This window comes from Macadamia integrifolia, unplaced genomic scaffold, assembly GCF_013358625.1.
Source record: "Macadamia integrifolia cultivar HAES 741 unplaced genomic scaffold, SCU_Mint_v3 scaffold108, whole genome shotgun sequence".
NCBI classification, from domain to species: Eukaryota; Viridiplantae; Streptophyta; class Magnoliopsida; order Proteales; family Proteaceae; genus Macadamia; species Macadamia integrifolia.
This window is the reverse complement of record NW_024868077.1, coordinates 62,830-86,895: the sequence shown is the minus strand read 5'-3', so window position 1 is coordinate 86,895 and position 24,066 is coordinate 62,830. Positions and strand designations below refer to the sequence as shown.

General features: G+C 40.3%; 1 protein-coding gene across 1 annotated transcript; it reads left to right on the top strand.

The window, feature by feature from the left end:
• Positions 1-469: 469 nt before the first annotated feature.
• LOC122062615 lies at positions 470-2,783 on the top strand. The gene is made up of 5 exons (XM_042626264.1): positions 470-776; positions 1,055-1,374; positions 1,583-2,311; positions 2,423-2,663; positions 2,752-2,783. The coding sequence occupies exons 1-5, from the start codon at positions 470-472 to the stop codon at positions 2,781-2,783; spliced, it is 1,629 nt and encodes a 542-aa protein (XP_042482198.1).
• The last annotated feature ends 21,283 nt before the right edge of the window (positions 2,784-24,066 follow it).

The following is a 24,066-nucleotide window of genomic DNA, read 5'->3' as shown; positions in this document are numbered from 1 at the left end:
TGTTTTGATGATCTGGAATGGTCATCAAGTGTTGATTTCTATGATCCACGCCTCCTATTTTAGGGAGGAGCATAGAAATCTATGGGTGGAGTTGGGGTCTGCAGCGGCCTTGGCTCTTCCATAGACTGTTGTAGGGGACTTCAATGCTACATTGTATTCCCATGAGAAGAAGAGTCCAGGCAGATTTAATATCGGTGCCGCAGCTGAGTTCCAGGCTATGGTGGACCCATGTGACTTGATTAGCGCTCCTTCTTAGGGTGCTAAATTCACTTGGGTAAATAATAGATGTAGAGGGCATATGAGGACAGTACTTGATAGATTCTTCTTCAATGCTCTATGGCTAGATGTGTTCGGTGTTTGTGGGTAGCAGGTCCTCCATAGATCGGTATCGGACCATACTCCTATAATTTTCTCCTCTGCAGTGGCCCCCAAACCTCAAAATGCTCCTTTTCGCTTCCATCATTTTTGGATGGAGGAGGACTCGTTTGAGGACCTGGTGAGGGATGTGTGGTCTAGGGAGGTCAGGGGAGGTCCCATTGGAAGACTCGCACAAAAGCTTAAAGCAGTGAAGGGAGCTCTTAAGGGGTGGGCAATGAAGGTTTTTCCAAATATTGAAGTGGCCCTAAAGGAAGCTTCAGAAGGGATGGAGGAAGTTCAGAGTGTCATTGATCAGATGGGGATGTCTGATGATCTATATGCAAGGGAAGCAGAGGCTAAAACCAGGCTGTTGAAAGTGGTGGATATGTATGAAAAGCTTTGGGCTAAGAAGGCTCGCTGTAAGTGGGCGAATTTAGGTGACCGCAACTCAAAGTTTTTCCACCAATAGGTTAAGGTTCATTGAGCAAAAAAGTACATCCGTTCGTTGAAAAAACAAGATGGGTCAATGGTCTCTGAGCCTAGGGAGATGGAGTATGTGGTCCAATTCTTTAAATAATTTCACAAGGCTGATCATAATGTCCCTCACTTGGAGTTGCTGCAAGTCATACCTAAAGAGGTGAATAGGGAAGACTCCTTGATCTTAGAAGCGATACCTGTGAGGGAGGAGATTGAGCAGGTAGTTTGGGGGTTGACCCTGATAGCTCGCCTGGCCCTGATGGGTTTCCTGGAGCGTTTTTCAAGCAGTGTTGGGAGATAGTGGGTGAAGATTTCTGTCCAGCAGTGATGGCATTCTTCAATGATGGGAAGCTTCTGAATGGGATAAATAATAGCTTTGTGACATTAATTCCAAAGGTGGAGGGGGCTGGTTCCTTGGATAAGTTTTCGCCTATTTGTATGGCTAACTTCTTCTGCAAGGTCCTATCAAAGATTATGGTAGAGAGGTTGGCTTGTCTTCTTCCTCGCTTGGTGTCAGATGAGCAAGGGGCATTTCAGAAGGTAAGATTATCTTTGCAAACATTGGTTTAGCTTCTGAACTTGCAAATTTGTTATATACCTCTATCAGGGGTGGTGGAATGGGAATTAAAGTAGATGTGCAAAAGGCCTATGACACCTTGTCATGGAACTTCCTTTTCGAGGTTCTAAAGAAATTTGGATTCTTAGATGTATGGTTGGACTGGATTTATGAAATTTTAATTTTTGTTAGAATTTCGGTTCTGTTGAATGGTGGTCTAGTTGGGTTCTTTGGTGTGGAGCTTGGATTGTGTCAAGGGGACCCAATCTCCCCAATGCTTTTTATTCTTGCAGCGGAGGTGCTGTGCAGGGGCCTGAATGGTCTATTGAAGGAGGGAAAACTAAAGCACTCCCTGGTCCGAGAGGGGTGAGTGTTCCTAGTCATTTGCTATTCGCAGATGACATATTTATCTTCATGAACACTATAGCAAAACATGTTCACTGTTTAAGATATTTTCTTCTCAAATACCAAGAGTTTTCCAGTCAAATTTTTAACTTGGAAAAAAGTAAGATATTACGTTTTAACTTGGAAAAAAGTAAGATATTCTTTGGTAAAGTTTCTCCTCACCGAAAGGGATTTATTGTTGATTTGCTGAACATTCCCATTTGTTCTCTACCAACAAGGTATCTTGGGGTAGAGATCTTCAAAGGCATTGTTAAGAAGGATAGGATACTATGCCTGATGGACAAGATTAAAGCTCGTTTGCAGGGATGGAGGGGCAAACTGCTATCAATGGCAGGTCGGGTAGAGTTGATTCGGTCTGTGATCTCAGGCATGCCAATTCATAACTTTTCAGTTTATTGGTGGCATGAATCTGTGATCAATACAGTGGAGCGATGGATGAGGAACTTCCTGTGGTTAGGGGATATTGACACGGTGAAGAAAATCTCTGTGAAATGGGAAGAAGTATGCAAGCCTAAGGTAGAAAGAGGTTTAGGGATCAAAAGATTAAGGAAGGTGAACTGTGTGGGGCTCAGTAAACTTGTGTGGCAGATGAAACATGAAAAAACTGCCTTTAGTAATTTCTTATAGGCAAGGTTTGTGAACGAAGGAGGAAATCTCAAGAAGGGGTATAAATCTTCCTCTATGTTAAAAGGTATTGCCAAGATGTGGCACTTTGTCTCTGAAGCTGAGAGTTTGATGGTGGGAAATGGTGAAGATATATATTTTTGGCATGACCGATGGTTAGATCTGCTGTCAATTGCAGAGCTCTCTCCTCTCCCTCGATCTCTTTTCCATAACACAAGTAAAGTGGCAGATTTCATTTGGGAGGGTAAGTGGTGTCTTCCCCAGGCCAACTCGGATTTCTTGTGTAGTATATTCAAAGAAATCAGTAATATACTTCTGCCGCATGGTCACAGGGATAGATGTTGCTGGTGTCATTCCTCTTTAGGTGCCTTTTCCTCAAGGTCGGCATGGGAGGCTCTGAGAAAGGGTGTGCCTAAAGTGGACTGAGCAAAGGTAGTATGGGGGACTGGTTTGCTGCCTAGCCAATCGGTGTTTGGATGGAGGCTAATGCATAGAAAACTATCCTGTGACGAGATGGTTAAAAGTAAAGGAGTGCCACTGGCTTCTAGGTGTGAGCTTTGCTATAAGGCGGAGGAGTCTTTCCAGCACTTGTTCTTGGAGTGTGAAGGTGCTGCTTATATTTGGAGTGCCTTTGCAAAGGTTTATAGATTTTTGTGGCCTAATCAATGGGTAGATTTTCCAGAGCATGCTATATGGTGGACCCAAAGGTCTAGCACTACTGGGATATCTTAGGTATGGATGGCGGGTTTGATCCTCATTCCCTACTTTATATGGATGGAGAGAAACTCAAGGAGGTTTGGCGGGATGCATCGGTCTTATGGCTAGATTTTCTTTACAATCATGGAGGAAGTCAGAAGGCATGGGCTAAGGAAACAGGACAAAATCAAATCTCATTTGGATACAGTGAGGTGCACTAATCTGAATATAATGGTGCAAAGAAGAAGGGTCAAGGGAGTGCGAGAAGTTTTTCGCTTCCTCCGACGGTAGGGTGGTGGAAACTAAACTGTTATGGCTCGTCTTTGGGGAATCCAGGGAATGCAGGTGTAGGTGGTGTAGTAAGAGATAGCAATGCTCAGGTGGTGTTATCTTTTAGCTCCTTTTTAGGTAAAGCATCGAGCTTCCAAGCTGAATTCCATGCTTTGATGGAGAGAACCGATAAAGCAAGAGAGAAGAAGTGTGAAGCTTTATGGATTGAATGTGATTCGGTATCAGTGGTCATTATGGTGCAAAGGGGCTGATCCCATGGTTTGTATGGTAGAAGTGGCCCTCTCTCAGTTCCTATCTCAGGGGTATCAGTTGAAAAATCACTCATTGCTACCGGGAAGCCAATCCGATAGCAGATTTTCTAGCGCAGTCGGCAGCGAAGAAAGAGATGTCTTCATCAAATGTGGTGTGGCCTCCAGAGGCACAACAATTCTTATCAGATGACATGATGGGCAGGTCACGGTTCAGATTTTATTAATCTTATGTTTTCCTCCATATATTGCCTAGTTTCCTTCTTCTACTGATGGCAATGCCGAAGGCGCAGGAGGGTCCTAGGATTGTGATTGTGTGTCTTTGATATTGTTTTATTTCTTTTGTTCTTCCTCCCCTTGTACAGTTTTTCTTTGGCTCTTTAATATACATGACCTTTTAGCGAGAAAAAAAACCCTATGTGAAGTTTCATAAATGAAAGAACCCCGACGTACATGTATAATATCAAAAAGCAATGATATTAAAGGAATGAACTTGGACGAAAATGAAAAATTTTGTAATGAGGAAGTGAATGAGTATGGGAACCTACTTAATACCCAAATGCAATTGAAGAGAAGTGATAAGTACAATAATGGAAATGGTTACAATTGAATCGAAGAAAAGGGATGGAAATCCCTAAACATTAGAATTTGAAGATAATGGAGGTTATACATGAGTAAAATTGAAACAACCCAAATGGAAAATGAGCGTGTGTCAATAGATGTAATCATTCAAAATATCTTACAAATAATTGATGGGGGATGCACATAGTGACATTTCATTCATAAGGGAAAGTAAAGAAATGGAGGAAAACCCCCCAAATTTCCAAAGGATTGTGACCATAAAGGGGTTATGTATATCAAAAGAGAGAAAACCTATGCACATGCAAGTGGAGATGATTACCTTACAAATGTGTGCATGCATTGAGATTGAAGAATGGTGTTTGAACCATACATTTGCAAGAAATAAGTGAAATGAGAAGAGAACCCTAAAACAGAGAAATTAGGGCAAAGAATTTGAGATTTCTATTTATAACTCGGTCAATCAAGGCCAACAAATCATGGAAAGCATAAATGGATCAACACATTGTCAAGAAAAAAAATATTCCATGGAAGAAATGAACTATATGATGAGATTATGAGTTTCTATAACAAAAGAGTACCGAAAAACATCATTCTCAAGGAGAGAATGGAGAAAGGGACCTTACTTGAGTACTTGAGTTGATGAAGAAGAGATGAACACCAATTTGTGAGTGGAATCATGAGTTGAAGTGGGGGATAAGATCCTCAAATCACCATGGTTTGAGTTAGGAAGGAGAAAGAGAGAAAAGTGGGAAAAAATGGGTTTTTAAAACCCCTTTTAAACGGTCTTAGACGAGACCTGCGGGCCACCGACCGGTGACCCCCTACCTAACTTGCTCACCAATATTTGCTCTTCGGTTTAGGTTTTAAGGCCTAAAGTAGCCTAAATCTGATTCTTTCATGTCTCATGCCTAGTGGGCCCCGATTTAACACCAATAGGGGTGTTTCACCGCGTAGTTATTCATTATTGGGAAACCCAACTATGCATTGATATTTAATGTGGGTGTGTTTGGTTATGTGGTGTGGTGTATCAATGTAACCTGTGATATAAAATGCATTTGATTATGAATATATATACAAATTTTGTGGTACTCAATCAATGCTTACATTTTGGAATAATCCAGGTACAGAACACCATGGTACGCACCAGATCTGGTGGTCATGCCCGTGGTCGACCACCCATTTCCCGTGGTCCTCGACCCATGGGGCAACCCTCACATCCACCCCCATAAGTGGATCATGATCCAGATCATGTTTAAGGTAACCCACCAGTGAACGAAATCTCGAGTCCCCCACATGTCATCAGTCCTAGTGATGTGGCAACCATTATACAATAGTCGCAAGGGGCCTTTAGCAGCAGTTGCTTCAACAACAACAAACTTTCATGGCTACTATACAACAATACTTGAACCCTACTCTACAGGGTCAACCTCATAGAGGGATTACTCCTCAGGACCCTCCAGTGGGGTCAAGAGTTGGAGTACAACCTAGAGGAACACCGCTTGAGGTTACACCTCAAGGTCAACCAGGAGGTACCCCTCCGATTCTACATATGGCACTCTACCATTTATGATGCCTCCACCTTATATGTACTATCCACCTTATCATCCACCAGCCACTACTACGGCAAAGGTGGTGCAATCTTTTAAAAAGTATATGCCACTCATCTTCACTAAGGTGGGTAATGACCCATTGGAACCGGATCGGTGGATCCAAGAGTTGGAGAAAGTATTTGATATTGTAGATTGCACAGAGGCACAAAAGCTTATATGTGTAAGGTTGCAACTTAGAAGTGAAGCTGATTCTTGGTGGAAACCAAGAATCAGCTTCCAAGCCTATATTGATGGCAACTCACCCTGAGCCTACTTGGGAACAATTCGAAGAATTGTTCTTGTCAAATTACTATCCAAAAAGCTTCAAAGACCGCAAAGAAGCAGAGTTTATGGCATTAACTCAAGGAAGCAAAGTTGTTCTGGAGTATTAGCAATAGTTTAAAAGTTTGTTCTATTTTGCTCCTCGCCATATGAGGATGGCTGAGGAAAAAGCCCAAAAATTTTTGAAGGGGCTAAAGACATCTATTGATACAGTGCTAGAGGTGCTGGACTTAACAGAATATGCACAAATTGTGCAAAAAGCCAAGACAATAGAAGACAAGCAGAAGGGAGAGCCAACCCTTACACCGGGAGTGTGGAAGAGGGCAAACCCATATGCTGATTCTGGTGGCCCAAGTAAGAGCTTTCATGGATCATACTCTTATGGTTCCACCTATAGACAGCCCTATAGGCCTTTGGGTTATTCTTCCCAAGCACTACATCTTTCCACCCTAACACTAGTGTGGTGCCTATGGCTCCGAGATTCCCTCGTCCTCCGGTTGCACCAGGAAAAGTACAGAGAGCTCCCGCTCTGGTTTAAGCACCACTGAACCGATGCTATAATTGTCATTCGTACGGGCACATTGCCAAGGATTGCTGGTACTTAGCAACTGCACCACCTAATTGGCCCCCTGTTCATAGACCTGTATTAACTCAGGTAAACCAGCCTCATGGAAGGATGTATGCCCTAACAGCTAAAGAGGCTGAAGCTAGTACTGAAGTAGTAGCAGGTACACTTTAACTAAAAGACTTTGTGATTAAAATTTGAGTACCCTATTATACTTATATGCAAAGCAATGCTAGGTGTCTTGTCTGTATTAGGTATACCTACAGATGTCTGTATACCTACAGATGTCTGTATACCTACAGACGTCGCATTCATTTGTGTCTAAGTGATTTGCTAGAAAGCTTGACGTGCCATCTAAGACCTTAGAATGCAAGCTAGTTGTTAGCGCACCTACTGGCACAGTGGAACAGTTGAAAGAAATGTGTGGACTGTGTTCAATCGAGATTAATGGAAAGAAACTGGATGCCCATCTTATCAAGTTCAATATATAGAATTTTGATGTCATGCTGAGCATGGATTAGTTGTCGGCTCATTGACCAAATGTGATGTGTGCCAAGAAACAAGTTAAAGTGTTGGATGATAAAGGAGGAGAGCTTGTATATCAAGCTGAAAGGTCAAGGCGACCTAGAAAGACCATCATCTCTGTATTGCAGGTGATGAAGTTATTAGAGGATGGATGCCAGGGCTACCTTGCATCAGTACTAGGTGTGGATGCAAAAGTTACTCCGCTGGAGGAATTGGAGATAGTCAATGAATTTTTTGATGTCTTCTTAGATGATCTAACCCAACTACCACCTGACAGAGAGCTAGAGTTTGCCATTGATTTAATTCCTGGAGCTACCCCAGTGTCTAAGGCTCCATATAGGATGGCACCAACCGAATTAAAAGAGCTACTGACATAGTTGCAAGATTTGTTAAAAAAGAGGTTTATACACCCAAGTGTCTCACCTTGGGGTGCACCTGTCTTATTTGTCAAGAAGAAGGATGGTAGTTTGCGTATGTGTGTTGATTATCGAGAACTGAACAAGTTGACCATTAAGAATCGTTATCCATTGCCACGCATCGATGATCTCTTCGATCAACTACAGGGTACTAAGGTGTTTTCAAAGATTGATCTCAGCTTGGGTTACTACCAGCTCAAAATTAAGAACAATGACATACCAAAGATAGCTTTTAGAACCCTATATGATCATTATGAATTCTTAGTGTTGTCTTTCTGGTTAACCAATGCACAGGCTGCTTTTATGGATTTAATGAATAAGGTATTTCACGATTTCTCAATAAGTGAGTCATTGTTTTCATTGATGACATCTTGATTCACTCGAATTCGGAAGAATAACATGCAAAACACCTGAGAATGGTACTATAAAGATTAAGAGAACAACAGTTGTATGCGAAATTCAGTAAGTGCGAATTTTGGCTCAAGCAAGTAGGATTCCTAGGACACGTAGTGTCTAAGAATGGGATTGAGGTGGACCCAGACAAAGTAAGAGTTGTAGTTGAGTGGGAAGAACCCTAGAATATAACAGAGATTAGAAGCTTCTTAGGCTTGGTAGGCTACTACCGACGCTTTATTGAAAATTTTTCTTGAATTTTGGCGTCGATGACTAAGTTGACCAGGAAAGGTGTAAAATTCGAATGGTCAGAAGAATGTGAAAACAACTTCCAAGAGTTGGGTTAGTGTCAGCTCCTGTATTGACCATTCCAAATGGTACAGGTGGGACGACAATCTATCCTGATGCATCCAATATAGGGTAGGGTTGTGTTCTCATGCAACATGGCAAGGTGGTAGCGTATGCATCCAGGCAACTCAAGGAGTATGAGAAGAACTATCACACTCACGATTTAGAACTAGCAACAATCATCTTTGCCTTGAAGATTTGGCATCATTACCTGTATGGGGAGAAGTGCGAGATCTAGAGTAATCACAAAAGCCTTAAACACTTCTTCACCCAGCGAGATTTAAATATGAGGCAGAGGAGATGGCTTGAGCATATGAAGGACTATGACTGTGACAATCAGTATCACCTGGGTAAGGCTAATGTGGTGGCTGACGTATGAAGGACTATGACTGTGACATTCAGTATCACCCGAGTAAGGCTAATGTGGTGGCTGACGCTCTACGTCAGAAGGCTCAGACTGCATCACTTTTGTACTTAGCTGTCAGTCTATAGTTTATACGAGAGGTGATGTTGATGGATGAAATCCTTTTATATGAGGGAGTAACCTTGGGGCTTGAACATCAACCGGATGATGTTATGCAGTTAACCACATCTCTGATAGCCTTACAAGTGCATCCATCCATCAGACAAGAAGTGGTAGTAAAACAATCTTTGGATCTTGAGCTGCAAAGAATCAGGTTGAAAATTCAAGAATAGACAATGAATGACCCGGACTTCATAATAGCCAATGACGGGGCATTATTATTTCGGGACAGGTTGTGTGTACTCAATGACATGGAAGTATAGGATAAAATTGTGAAAGAGGCACATAGTTTTGATTACTCACTTCATCCCGGAAGTACAAAGATGTACAAGGACCTTTAAATGAAGACTGCCATTACCTTGTATGTAGCACAATGTCTCGTGTGTCAGAAGGTCAAGCCAAAAAGGCACTGACCGTATGGCACTCTTCAGTCGCTCCTCGTATCGGAGTGGAAATGGGACAAGATCACCATGGATCTTTTCACGAGACTACCCTGTACGCCCAAGGGAATGGATGCAATTTGGGTGATAGTTGATAGGCTTACCAAGATTGCTCATTTTATTCTGATCAGGACCAATTACTCCATGGATAAGTTAGCCCAACTTTATATAGATAATATAGTCCGTTTACATGGAGTACCGATAAGCATCGTGTCAGATAGAGACCCAAGATTCACATCTAGATTCTGGAAGAGTCTCCTACAAGCCTTGGGAACACAACTGAATCTGAGTATTGCTTTTCATCCACTGACCGATGGGAAATCAAAGAGAACCATAGAAATACTGGAAGACATTCTCAGGACCTATGCAATGGAAATGAGTGGCAGTTGGGAAGAGTACATACCTCTTATGGAGTTTGCTTATAACAATAGCTATCAGGCCACAATTGGAATGGCTCCGTATGAGGTATTATATGGTAGAAAGTGCAAGACACCCCTATATTGGGATAAAGTAGGTGACCAACGGATGCTTGGACTAGAAATGATACAGATGACGTGTGACAAGGTCGACGTCATTTGGGAAAGAATTAAAGCAGCTCAATCACATCAAAAGAGCTATGCAGACAATCGCAGGAAAGATATTGAATTCCAAGAAGGGGAAAAAGTGTCTCTTAAAATCTCTCCTACCAAAGGGTTGCATAGATTCCATAGGAAGGGCAAGTTAAGTCTGAGGTATATTGGCCCATTTGAGATCTTGACTCGAGTTGGCTCCATAGCTTATATGTTGGCTCTTCCGCCTTCTCTCAATAATATTCACAACGTGCTCCATGTGTCTATGCTGAAGCAGTACATCCATGATCCATCACATGCGCTGCCCGTCGAACTTGAATATTTAGAAGCTGATATGACCAACGAAGAGCAATCCGTTGAAATTTTAGACCGAAAGGTAAAGACTCTTCGCAATCGCTCCATCGCTTTTGTGAAAGTTCGATGGGCCAATCATTCGCTTGAGGAAGCATCTTGGGAGAAAGAGGATAACATCCAAGCTAACTATCCTCATCTTTTCGAACAACAATGTTCTACAATTTCGAGGACAAAATTTTTAAAAAGGGGGGATAAATGTGATACCCTACTTTCTAAACCCGGTATAATTTTCCAGTTGGTTAGGTTTGGTCTTGCAGGACCTAAACCCGAATTAGCCGATTCGAGTACCTTATAGAGCATGATGGCAAGGGTGACTCTAAACTCAGGTTGGCCAAATGAGTTGGATTCAATGCCTAGTGAAGTCCGCGTACCCAAGCCGTGTACTTACACGTATCACGAGGCTATGTATGCACAATAAAGGTACATAGCGGTATTTATATCAAGTACGAATATTAATCAATTACCAGGAGTGAAATACGTGTCGGGGCCAAGCCCCACCGAAAATCCCAATGTTTAGGCTAAGTTTTGGTGGACTAGTGGATGGTCATAGGTGGGTCAGACCCACTAGTGAGACTACCACTCTGGTCATTAGATATTTTGACCCCACTATAAATAGCATTTATTACCTTTCTTTTACCTTATTCAGTGGTTTACACGGTAGGTGAGAAATGTAAAGAAGAGAGAAAAAGAAGAAAGAGGAGAGAGGAAGGAAGAAGAAATGGGGAAGAAGATGATCGTTGTGCATCATCGGGGTCAGATCTCTTGAATTCGACACCGGATTAATGATCCTCATCTCGAGATCTATGATTTAAGGTGAGTAAAATCCATATTCCTTAAACCCTAAGTGAAACCCTTCGATTTAGATAGCAATGCTTTGGATCTTGTTATGATCTCTTGAGAATGTGAATCTAAGGTTTAATAAAGGTTCTATAAGTTGTTTATAAAGGATTTAGTGGAAGACTTGCAAGATTTGTAAAGCATTTGTTGATCTCTTAAGCTAAAGATAAGATTTGGGGTTTTGAGGTGATTCTTGAGCAAAGAGGTAAGATCCACGCTTAAGACCTTGGATCGACCTTAGATTTAGGTTGGAATCATGATTTGAAGCCTTAGATTTGTGAAAAATGTGATCCAATCGACCCATGGTGGTTTCCCCAAGGTGGGATGAAGAATGGAAGAGAACATCAAAAATCTCGGTTCTGACTGGTGGGTGCCTGGAAGTGGTCAGACCCACCAATCTAGCGCCCATTGATCCAAGCAGAGCTATTGGCTTGATAGGTGAGCAAGGCCGGTGGGTGACCTGGCCCACTGATCCAGGCAGTGTCCCTGGATCGACAGGCGAGCAAGGACTGGTGGGTGCCTTACCTGTCGGTTGACCCACCAATCTGACTTCTCTGGTTCCGATTGGGCCCAAATTTGTCAAGTAACCTAATCAAGTGATTCTAAACACATTGGAATCATCATACCTCACTGGTTATAACCCTAAAGTGAGACATACTAAATCCAACTCTTTAATGCTATGTTATTCTTAGAACTTGCGTCATCGCACATCGAATCTTCCTCGTACCAAGGGGGTGATCTTTGTACACAACTAAGTAATTGGGAAGAGGACATTGCATTATTTCATCCTGGCTGTAGACTAGCCATGTCATCATATCTTTATTATGTAGACTAGTCATCCACGAGTGCCATTGCATGCATTGACGTGTGCATTATGAAAGTCATTTATGATTTGACATGCCGGTATCTTTAATTATTAAATGCCTATTATTTCTTGTGATATAATATTGATGACTTTAATCTATTGAATATGATGATTTACTAGACTAGATGCTGTAGTCGGCTTGGACACGAATGCATTGGTGGCCTGTGGAATGGGACGCAGTGGCACTATATAGTCGTACTGTTTCACATAGAAAAATATGATTAGGAATGACATATCACTATGCTACGACCCTTCCCAGTAGGGTTTTAGGTGCTGGGTATATCATTTGGAGAAAGCCTGAGGTTGTGTACCAAGAGTGGCAGTTAGAAGTACGCCCAGCGGATCACTAGGACTGTCGATAACTTTGATGATATAACATGAGGGCCAATTGTACTGCAGGGCAAGGCCCATTTTACTTTAATGCAGGGCATGGCCCATTTTACTTTAATGTAGGGCAAGGCCCATTTTACTTTTTGGTACCCATGGTTGGCCTTCTCCGGCAACCCTATGGGGGTATCGCGAGATGGGGTTCGCGGCTCGTACCCGGAGCATACGTGCAATGCGGTTGCGAGTAGCACATGACCTATGACTTAAAATTATTGTCTAGGTGGGCTAAAATAATAAAACGAATTCCACGCATATAGGCTTATTTGTATTGTGCATACTTGTTTGGTCTTTCTTTCCATTTACTGGGCTAGTGAGCGCATCCCACGTGCACACCATTTTTAGCTGATCTTGCAGGTTATCCGATCGAAGAACTAGAGTCGGGATCCACCATGAAATTTTTAGTCCAGGACTGGTGGGTCCCTGAAGATCTTGGGCACGGGGTCGAGTGCCTGTGCGAGAGTTGTGTTGCAGGACAGCAACACTGATACTATATAGGGATTCTTTTTGGTTATTCTTGAAATGTTATCCCTTTTGTGTTCTGGATATTTAAATTGTAATTCTTGTATATAAATTATGCCTATGGGCCCACATGTATATGTATTATGTATTACAATTTGGGTATCGAGAGTATTGGGGTATTTACAGGTATATATATATATATAAGACTTCTGTTGAAATGCAGGATTTGCTTGACTTAGTGTGTGTATGATGTGTTGTGGTTACTGTATCAGATGATCTTGGCAGGTTTTTGATTAATAGTTGTTAACTCGGTCACCGGTCTGGTTCTGTATGGAACGGGGTGTGACAGTTTCAATGTTAGATGGAAGGTCCAGGGGTCTCTGGTGGAGCTTGCACAGTGGCGGAAAAGGAAACTTAAATCAGTCTGCTGCAAGGAGGCGTGGAAATAGTAATGGATCATATATGGAGGGAGAGGAATAACAGAAAATTTGAGAGTAAAGCTCGCCTACCCAGGTATGTGTTCTCTATGGTGCTCGAAGATATCAAAAGAAATAAGCCAAAAACTATGGGAGAGGTCAAATCCTCGGCAGATCTGATGTGTTGTAGGCGTCTTGGTCTTCCCATAGAGGGCGCAGCTCACAAAGAAATATTGGAAGTATTTTGGTGTAAGCCCCCTATTAATTGGGTAAAATTAAATTTTGATTGTAGCTCTCTTAGGAACCCTGGACGTGCAGGTGTGGGAGGTATTTTTAGTGACCATTTGGGTAGGGTCTTGGAAACTTATAAAAAATTCATGGGAGTTACAGGGGTTTTCCAAGCTGAAGTGGAGGGTCTTATGGAGGGGCTAATGTGCGCCAAGGACATGGACATTTAGCAGTTGTTGGTGGAATCTGATTCCAATGCGGTAGTTTATGCGTTTCAACAAAGGATGATTCCTTGGTTTGGTCTTCAAAGATGGTTGTTTCTTCAGCCCTACCTGGACAGCATTACCTGGAAAATTTCCCATAATTACAGAGAAGGGAACGCCATGGCGGATTATCTGGCTAGAGATGCGGCAAAGATAGGATGCTCGACTGAAAATGTGGGTTTTCCCTCTCACATTTTGGATATCCTTGCTAGGGATTCTGAGGGGAGACCTCACTATCATTTTAAATGTGCTTTTCTTTTTCTCCTTCTGATGGCAATGCCGAAGGTGGTAGTTTAGGAATCGCAAGTGGTGTTGGAGTTTCTCTTTGTTTTGTTTAGATTTTTCTCCTTTTATAAAATAAAATCTTTAGGAAAAAAAGGTAGTCACTCAACAAGTTGCCTACATCCATTGGTGATCTAAAACATTTAGTTGAGTTTAACGTGGATGATAGAATTTGAAGAACTGCCTAATGGTGTGGGCAGTTAGAGAAGCTTGAGGATTTATATGCTTCAGGTTGCTGTAAACTAGTGAAATTACCAATATCAATGGGTAGAATGATAAGTTTGCATCTCTTTTACTTGTGCACAGTGGGATTGTAACGGTACCCGATGATTTTTCAATGTTAAGTGTTAATTCTGAGCATACCAAACGCTTTATTCTGTTTTTTTTTATTCCCATAGAACGGAAAAACATCATAAACGTTTTTCTGGATACTACCTAATGCAGCCTACATGAGCATTGAATCTCTTCTGGAGCTTCCCTCAACTTTAACCTGCTTGGAAGTTGAGCACTGCAATTCACTGAAAATTTCAGATCTATCACACCTGGAATGGTTGGAGGAATTATTACTTTATACATGCCAAAGTCTTGAATACCTCCCAAACCTTCCCTCAAATTCAACCCGACTTAATTGTTGTTCTTGCAAATCATTGGTAAGATTACCAGATTTTTCAAACCGGAAAAAATTGAGGGAATTATTCTTTGAAAATTGTGAAAATATAGAGGAAATGTATGGTCTCCAAGGAACAGAATCCCTGAAAGATTTGAACTTGCGGGGTTGCTACAGAATAACAAAGACAATGAGGAAGATGGATGGGCAGGTCTTTTATCTTTCTCTCCGTAACTTTCCTTAAATGAAACATCCTATATAATAGTAGAGCTAAAATATCACCATTTTTTTTTTTTTGTTAACCAAGGTTTCCGGGCCAGCATACGCGCACCTCGACTAATTCTCGGGGAGACTAGCACAGCAATCCACCACCATGATCTCCACTTAAATCACAGATGCACAGATGGGGAATCGAACCTGAGACCGTGCGCCTAATCACACAATCCCTAGTTCGCCCTAACCATCTGGGCAACCCACGGGTGGGTAAAATTTCACCAATTAATTTTTTTTCTGATTGATGTGTCTTTTCCTTCTTTTGTATGCAGGAAAGACTTCTACATAATGTTGAAGAAGGTCAGGGAATAACTCAATTTCTGATGATGAGATCTATAATGGGTCAACTACAGCCTTTTCGTATCCTCAATGGTTTAATGTTTGTCATATGTGTGCAACCTGGTGGTCCAACAAGGTTCAAGGCATGGTGGTGGAGATGAAGAGACCAATCCTGTGTGTTCTTGCATTCCCACTTTGGAAAGAAATGAACAAATTTGGGTTTCAGGATGGTGAGCTAGTGTCTATCACTCTTCAAATTGAAGCTTCTATCCGTTGGAGAGAACAAAGGACATTGTGTGGCCATTGCATTAGAATTGAAGACATTGAATTCACAAAGAGAGACATAATCTACGTCCACCATTTGAAAGGGTTTGATTGGTTTGGGTTTCCACTAGAAAGCAAAGATGCTATGGAGGAATTGCATGTGAAGGTATCAGGGGTATACAGGCAGTCGGAGTCTCGCGCTTATGATGATTGGATCTGTGAAGTGAAGTGCTCAAAGCTTTTGTTTGAGGACAAGGAATCAAACCATCAAATACCCAATCAACAATCCAGTGCCATGTTGGTAGCAGGTTTCTTCAAATGGTCAGAAGTTGCTGATGATGATATAGAGGATCATAGGGTGGAGCTGGATGAGAAGCGTCTGTCGAAGTTGAGGCTTCGTTGGATTTACAAGGTTCACGAAAAAAGGTTTCGGGAAAACAGCCCCTACACCCAGCACCACATGAAACGGTGGGTCTGTCGCCTGGATGGATGCCGTGATCCCATTTTCATTAACCCAAGCGCTGATGACAGGGCCACGCAGCTTGGTAGTGAACTACTTCCCGATTGATTTATAACATCCAGTATGGTGAGGTAGGTGATCCTACTTAAGAGTTTGGATCTGCTGCACATATGTTACCCCTTTTTACCTTTTTAATGGCAATAAATAGGATAGGTATTGCATCAGTAACATGTATGTCCAGGTGAAGGTGCGTGCAACAGATCTAATTTCCCTACTTATCAGGTGATATAAACAAGTTGATCACATATCCATGATGAAGTGAAGGTGTCAATTTAAAACTGGAATGAAACCCGATCATTGTTTAAAACTGAATTGAATAAAAGAAAAAAAAAATGATTCCATTTTGATTTGAAAATTGAAGTATCATTTCATTTTATTTGGTTTCGATTTGGAAATGATCTCTCTCTCTCTCTCTCTCTCTCTCTCTCTCTCTCTCTCCTTCCTTCCTTCCTTCCTTCCTTCCTTCCTTCCTTCCTTCGTTCCTTCGTGTAGTACCTTAATCTGGACTCTCAATAAACTAATTCAATATCAAACAATGGTGTACGGTCTAGCCTTCGATATCTAATTTTATCTCAGACCCTTCTAACCATGGCGCCAATCTCCAGGCCAAGAGTAGTGTATCTACTGCTCCTGATAGTACTTACAAGGGTAGGAGAGGTGGTATAAACAATGGTGGAAGTGAATAGAATTCCTCTCCATAGAGCCAAGGGACCCTATAGATTGATCTTAGAGTTGGTGTGACCTAGGGACGCATGCCCGGTTCCTCCTAGGACATCTCCCAACCCTAGGATCACTCTTTGGTCCCTGAACTCTATGGAAAGGAGCCAGATATGATGAGAATAGTAATCTACACTGGATGCCCTAATGACTGGAATGAGTGGTTTGAACTTTGAGATCTTCTCCAAACACCCCCCCCCCAAAATGCCACCTCTCTGTCTGTCTCTTCCTCTAATTTCTTTCTCTCTCCTTCCCTCTACTGGTGCTTCTTCTTCACCTCTAGTACTGGTTTCCTTTAAAAAACCAAAAGCACATGATGGTGAGACATGTTATTCAGGTTGCTACATTTTTTTTTTTTTTGGGTTGATCGAAAGCATGAAAAGATAATTTGAGACATTAAGTGGTGGAAACATATACAAAATCTGCAGCGGTAGACCTACTATTTGCTAAGGTTGCCTCTATGATAGAGGCAAAGAGTGATACCTGTTCTGATTGTGGTACTAGCCTACATATTGCACCATTTATTGTTTTATATACAGTCAAAAAAATAGGTGACAAATTTAAAGGCCACAAAAAATTTCCTAGATCAAAAGATAGTTGTTAGACGAACTCTGAATTTGTCCAAATTTCTATCAGAATCCTTCCTCTCCTTTCTGCAAGCTTTGCTCCAAACAGAAGAGCTCTGGCGCTTCCTTCGAAAGGGTTTCCTGTCATTAAATAGTCCGTAATTAGTAGATGTCTATCATCTCCTTCTAATAATCCAACTGCCCAACTTGTTAAGCCTTCCTACGGTTTAGTGATTACCACACAAACTAGTATAGCACAAGGAGAAATTGTGTGAGGTAGTTTGGGTATCTTTTGGCTAGTCTTATGTTGTGAATGAAAGTGTATCTGTGGTGGGTCTTGTGGGAATTGTGTCAGTTGACCCAATGGTCCTTTTTTTGGTATATCCACTGAAGAGTTGGTCCCAAAATTTTGTGTGGGTTTGGTTTTTCCTTTCTAAAGATTATTTGTTGTTGTGATTCCAAATTTTTTTGGCTAAAGATCAGAAATTTTAATAAAGAAAAAATAAAAAATTACAACTCTAAAGAAACAAACTTATACCCTCAACTTCAACATGGCCATCAGTAGGGGACAAAGACTGAATAAATGGAGAGCGCTCCCAGGATAAAAGATTCTTGAAATTTTTGACACTCAAGAATACGACAAGTATCAGACCAGCCTGGAAGATTAATGAGGTGTCCCCACTAAGAATACGACAAGTACTAGGGGATTTGGGAGATCGGTGAGAGTGTGCAACTTTAGTTTCACATCGCCTAGGAAGATATTATTGAGCTAGTTAATGACCTCTATCTTCCTTAACATAGCTCAACACATTTTAAAGCCTTAGCGTCGCGAGCATGTTCATTCCTAATGAGGCTCAAAAGCGAGCCATTGGAAGCTGAGACACCAGTTTGGCTGCATCTTTCACACGGAAATCAGCAATTTCGTTCGCCTCTCTGAAACAGTGCTTTTTTTTCTAGGGAATGGAGTTCCTATGGTTCCAAATATAATAGCACAAAATTATGAAAAGTGAGAAAATATACTCCCAATCATGTTGAGATATATTGTTAGAATTAAAGAAATACATAATTAAATGCTAGAAGGAAGATGCATTGAGGGCCACGGTAAGTAGTCCTAATGGGCTAGTACCTCAATTTGGTTTTGAAAACTCGCATGAAAGAAATAAATGCCAAATGGTTTCCTAATTGGAATTGCACAGAATGCATGCAGAGACTCTTCTCCAAGGGGATCCACTTTCCCAAAATATCACTTATTGGAAAATCACCGTGGACGATTTTCCAAAAGAAAGTCTTAAATTTGGGATGGATCTGAATTTTCAGTGTGAGCAGAGCTATAAGCAAGAAAACCTTTTGGATAATCCAATAATGTTAGTTGGTGTCTTATTACTTAAAAAGTTTGTAGCCAACTTGGCGGTAAGGGTTCCTGACTTAGATCTAATACACCGCCATTGATCGTGTTGAGATTCAATAAGAATAGATGCAATAGAGGACACAAAATGTAAGGAAAAAAAAGATAGAAGGGAGTTAGTTTTCCAACCATTCGGGGTTAATTAAGAGTTTGCTTACTTTCATATCCCTCAGATGGGTTGGGATAGAAATGTGGGATGCACCAAGAGAGTAAGGTAAAGATGGTATCCAAGGGTCCCACTCAATACCCGTGTGCTGTCCAGTTCCAATGATGCGTGTGCACCATCTGCCAATAGTGGGAAGAATAGAAGCAATGATATTCCATGGCCACAAGCCCCTCGTTTTTAAGAGTGGATGGTGAAAAATGCTCCTGGTAGGAAAATGTACCTTTTAAAACCCTACATGTTGGCCATATGTCCGTCATATTTGCCATATAACATTTTAAGGGAATCAATTGGATCAGTAGTTCCGAATTGGATCGCCCCATTATACTCGTTCATTTAACATTACTTAGGCTTGGTGGGAACTAAGATTGCCCTCGATTGACTCTGATCAAGAATTTGAAATCCCTTTAGCCATCTTAAAATGATTCCAATCCAAAGGCAACAACATTGAATTTCACATAAAAGGGTTTCAGAAACACTTTTTCCCCTAGAAGCACAGAAAATCAAGCAACCCTCGTGATGAAGACAGATGTTTTCTGTCAAATGATACAGTCTGATTTGGTATGGCTCACTGAGTTAAAGATAGAAATCAAAATCAAATTATTTATTAAAGAATTTTATATAATGAAATCAAATCAAAATTAAGCCGTTTTAGGAAATAATCCCCATCAACCACATGCCCAGCTATGAGTGCCCATCTTCACCAAGTACCCTCTAGATCCTCCCTCTAGCAATAGGATAGCTGCAACCATAACCGTTTAAGGGATTAACTATATTTCTCAATAGTAACCATGGTTGGGTTAACGGTTATGAACTCTTCAAATTTAATTATGGTTGAGTTAATCGTCATGAGATTATCCATGTAAGAGGAAAAAGGGATCAGTCCACCAGTAATCGTCTTCTCCATGTTAGAGGAGAAATGGATCAATCCTCCAATGAGCATAAAGGAAAACCAATATAAAAGGAGAAGGCCTAGATCTCCTCTTAACTCCCTTCGCTCTACTTTGTTTTCTTCCTTCGTTCTCCATTGTGAATACCATTATTGACTTAAACATTGAAGCTTCCCCCCCCCCCAACACTTCTCCAATCTTCATTCTCCTGTCCGTTGTGTGCAGGTCAAACTAAGCAGGAATCTATTGCAACACACCCTTGGATGGTTCCACTTCTAGTTCCTTCTCATGAGAAAGCACATAAGATTCCATTTTTATAGCATGTGATTGGCCATTGGATTCTGTTACACCAAAAAAAAAATCACTGATGTCAAAGTTATAGTTGATATAATTAATATATATTTCAAGCTAGGCCTCAAATAAGCTATTTACCCCAGCCCACTCAAAACTAATACATGACGGGTCAATTTCCATGTTTGTTGCACAATCTGGTGAGTTGGACATATTTGCTGGGGCTTTTGAGGCTTTGAGCCTTGAACGTCAGTGCATCCACAATTTCACACACTTAACTAATGAGACCATTTAGATACAACATTGGCTACTGTGGTAATCGAACAAGAATTCTATCCTACAATAAAAAATGGAACACAAGTTACCATTCTAAGTAAGACCTACTTCTACGGAAAAAAAAACAGTAAGTCCTACTTTTTTGGCTTTTGGCCGGCACACTGCCCTTCAACCTGTAGGGGTGGACCAATCCACGTTGAATCAATTAAATATTAAACTTATTATTTGATTTTGGAAAAAAAACGCTCATTAAATTTTTTTCTCATATATGAGTTCCACCTCCCACCTAATAAGAGAGAAGAGAAAGACAAGAATAATACATTACAAATTGTGTTCATATTGTATTTACTTTTGGTAAGGTGTTCATGCTTTTGTTATGTAACGCATTTTTTTTTAAACTAGGCTCCTAATTGACTTTTGAAATTAGAGTTTAATTATCAATTTGGGTCCTCACCAGCTGACTGTATCTCATCTCACACCATCCATGGGTTGTGGAGATGGGCTTTGTTACGTACAATTGGTTGAAAAGGATCCAAAAGGTATGAGGATCACACCCCATGAATGGTGTGAGATGGGATTAGAGGGTACAGCTGGTTGGAGAGAATCCGGACTCTTTAACTATTTCTCTCTAACCTTGGGTTCATATCTCTGTCACATTGTAGTAGGTATTTTAGATAAAAGAAAAAATTTCACCAAAAAAAAGATAAGGGAAAAAGAAACGCTACCTATACATGTTCCCTTACACCCTCTCACATGATCCAATGAAATAACACATCTATCCCAGCCCTACCACCTGGGTGGATACTCTATCCCTCATTAGCCTAGGTGCCAGCATGGAGGCCATGCAATGAATTAGGGTTCTTCATCCCTTTATCCCTTTAGATAATTCAAGATGATAAAATATTTTAAAAAAGTACAGCATCAATGACTATAAATGCCAGTTGCTTATAACATGGGATCGATACTACTTCTATACCATTCCCTGATTCCCGATGGAGACCATCCAATCCTTTCGAAGGGTCCGTGAATGTGGAAAAACTCAATCCATTAAAAATAGGTAATAACAATTTTGTAACCCACACCACACTAAAAACAAACCTTCCTGAGTCATTATCACTCTTGTAAGTTGTAACCCACCTTTTTGTTTTTTGGTAAATGCTCTTGTAACCCATCTGAGTAGGTTTTTTCCCAGATAGAACCTTCCCTGGTCATCATCTGTTACTATGTAAAAAATAATTGATCTGAATCGTCTATCATCATCAAAAAATTCTGGAGTTTTCTAAAAAAGACAAAATATCATACACTGTTTTTTTGTGCTTACCAATCACTAAGTTATTTTCTTATCAACACCAATGACCGAGTTGATACTACCATTGGCTTTTAAATTAAATAAAGGCATTGACACAGGAGGTTGCCTTCCAAGCCCTGATTGTCAAGGAAAACAAGTCTACTATGAGCTGGATATCCCCAGAGAATGAATGATCAGGGCAGTTTTAAACATTAAGGTGCGCCAACTTTAATGTCTGTGTGGTGTAATAAAACTTTTTTTCATTGAATCTATGGATAAAATTATAGAAGAAAATTTTTCTTCACCATGTGGAAAGTTTCATCACACTATCTTGTAATTCACAAACTTCAATAGGGTTTTAGTACTCCGAAATATCATCTCTCGATACCTTTCTACTCTTATAAATGGATTCACCGTAGATGTGGAAAAACTTGATGTTGAATATTTGAACATGAGAAAGGAAATTGCAATTAAATTAATGAAACATTACAACGAAAGTCATCATTCTAGGTAAGGTGAGAATATCGTATGGATAAGAGTCAATTTGTCGTTATAAAGACTTGATCATTCTCATTCTTGATGATAATGAGTTACAATAAAAGATATATATTTTATATCCTTCTTGTTACATACCTAACCCACTTGATCCCAACTGCTACTAATTTTATGTTAAATGATCAGTTGGATTGGGATGGTCTAAGTGTAGCACAGCTACCTTTGACATTAACATAGTAGAACATTCTTGTGTAGTAAGCTCGAAAGGTTATTGACCCTAATTCTACTCCTATAGCGGTTGTACAATTGTGCTGTCAAAAGAACAATAGCCTGGAATGGACTTTTTTCTTTTTGTCCTTTTTTATCTCCCTATTTGTAGGGAATTAAAAATTACTCTATTTTTTAATCCTTTTTATCTCCCGGGGAATTTGAAATTGGGTAGTAATCCAATTCAAAATGCCTTCTATGTTTCCTTTTTTCTTCAGTCATCTTATAAGTGGAATAGTATCAAAGATGATATTTCTCACGGTAGCTTTCTATCTCAACCAACAATGACAATAGTCGACACTCGAACATGCACAGAGAAGGGAGAGAAGGGAAGTTGATACTTCTAATCCTAACACAATAAAGATTGAAGAAGAACAAACAAAGAAAATGTTGACAAAGAGGGGAGAGAGAGAGAGATTGAAAAGGAACAACCAATTCAAACGTCGAAGAGGTTTTGTCCTTGAGAGAGAGAGAGAACAAAAGAAACATGGAAGATAATTTGAATTGGTTAACTATCCAATTTTAAATTCCCCACAAATGGGAGAGATAAAAAATATTAAAAAAATAGAGTAAAATTAGTTATCGGAAGCCAATCTCCTTACAAAGGTTGGACACTTGAGGAGATGATGGGGTCTCACGTATGTCTGAATATGTTGTAGTACCTTAGACTTTTGTCAAGCTAGAGACAAAAACCAATCCAGTGATTTGAATTATACCTAAAAAATCGAAATGCTAACTTCTTCCTAGCATATCTTATTCCAAGGTAATACCTCTATCCTCAGAAGGTTACAAAGGTAAAATTATAATATATTTTCAATTTTAATAAAAGCAAAAATTTTCCTATTAATTATAGGACAAAACTTTCTGAATGGCTATGGCTGTGTAAAATCTGATCTTTTAGTCATAATTAATACTTTTAAATTAAACTCTACCAGCTTCACAATATCTGTGGGCGGATCACTCAGAATCCAATATATAGAGTAGCGACAGAACACATTTTCTTTTGTCCTCTGAACACCATTAAATAATTAGGGGTTGGTTAATAAAAATTAATTCTTTGACTAAGTGGTTTTTTTTTTTTTTTTTCTTTGGTAAGTGTGAAACAGAGTTTTGTTTGGCTCGAAGGCTTTCATGTGACGTTAGAAATAAAGAGAGAGATAAATAAAAGACCCAAGCGAGTCAAGTTCATAGTTATATAATAAATAAAAGAAAAGATGTCATTTTATAATCTAATGAATGTTATACACTGCAAAGAAAGAATCCAATGCCTTAAACAATTGATGCTGGAAAGAGTACCATATCAAAGAAGAAGAGATCAGCTCCTCAAGTCTAACAGGAAAAGAAGGGAGCTCCAAAGCCATCTCTATAACGACTGCAAGTTCATGGCTTCATCATCACGTGTTACTACTTCATCTCTTTTTTCCCGTCAGCCTTATTCTTACGATGTGTTTATCAATTTCAGAGGTCCAGACACTCGCACAAACTTCGTCAGTCTACTTTACGAAGCTCTTATAAAAGATGGAATCCAAGCCTACCGAGATAGCGAAGATCTCAGGGAAGGAGAAGAGATTTGTCCGTCCCTTCTAAAAGCAATCCAAGGGTCTGATATCTCGATTCCTGTCTTCTCTAAAAACTATGCAGAGAGCAAATATTGTCTCATGGAACTTGCGGAGATATGGGAGTGTCATTTATCTAATGGTCAAACCATTTTGCCTGTATTCATTGACGTTGAGCCACGGGATGTTCGACATCAGACTGAAAGTTTTGAAGGGCCATTTCAAGAACACA

Coding starts and splice junctions, on each gene's coding strand:
- LOC122062615 (XM_042626264.1), top strand. CDS start 470: ATGGAGGAGGACTCGTTTGAGGACCTGGTGAGGGATGTGTGGTCTAGG. Junction 777..1,054: donor TTGGGCTAAGAAGGCTCGCT/GTAAGTGGGCGA, acceptor GAGATTGAGCAG/GTAGTTTGGGGGTTGACCCT. Junction 2,312..2,422: donor AAGAAGTATGCAAGCCTAAG/GTAGAAAGAGGT, acceptor AATTTCTTATAG/GCAAGGTTTGTGAACGAAGG.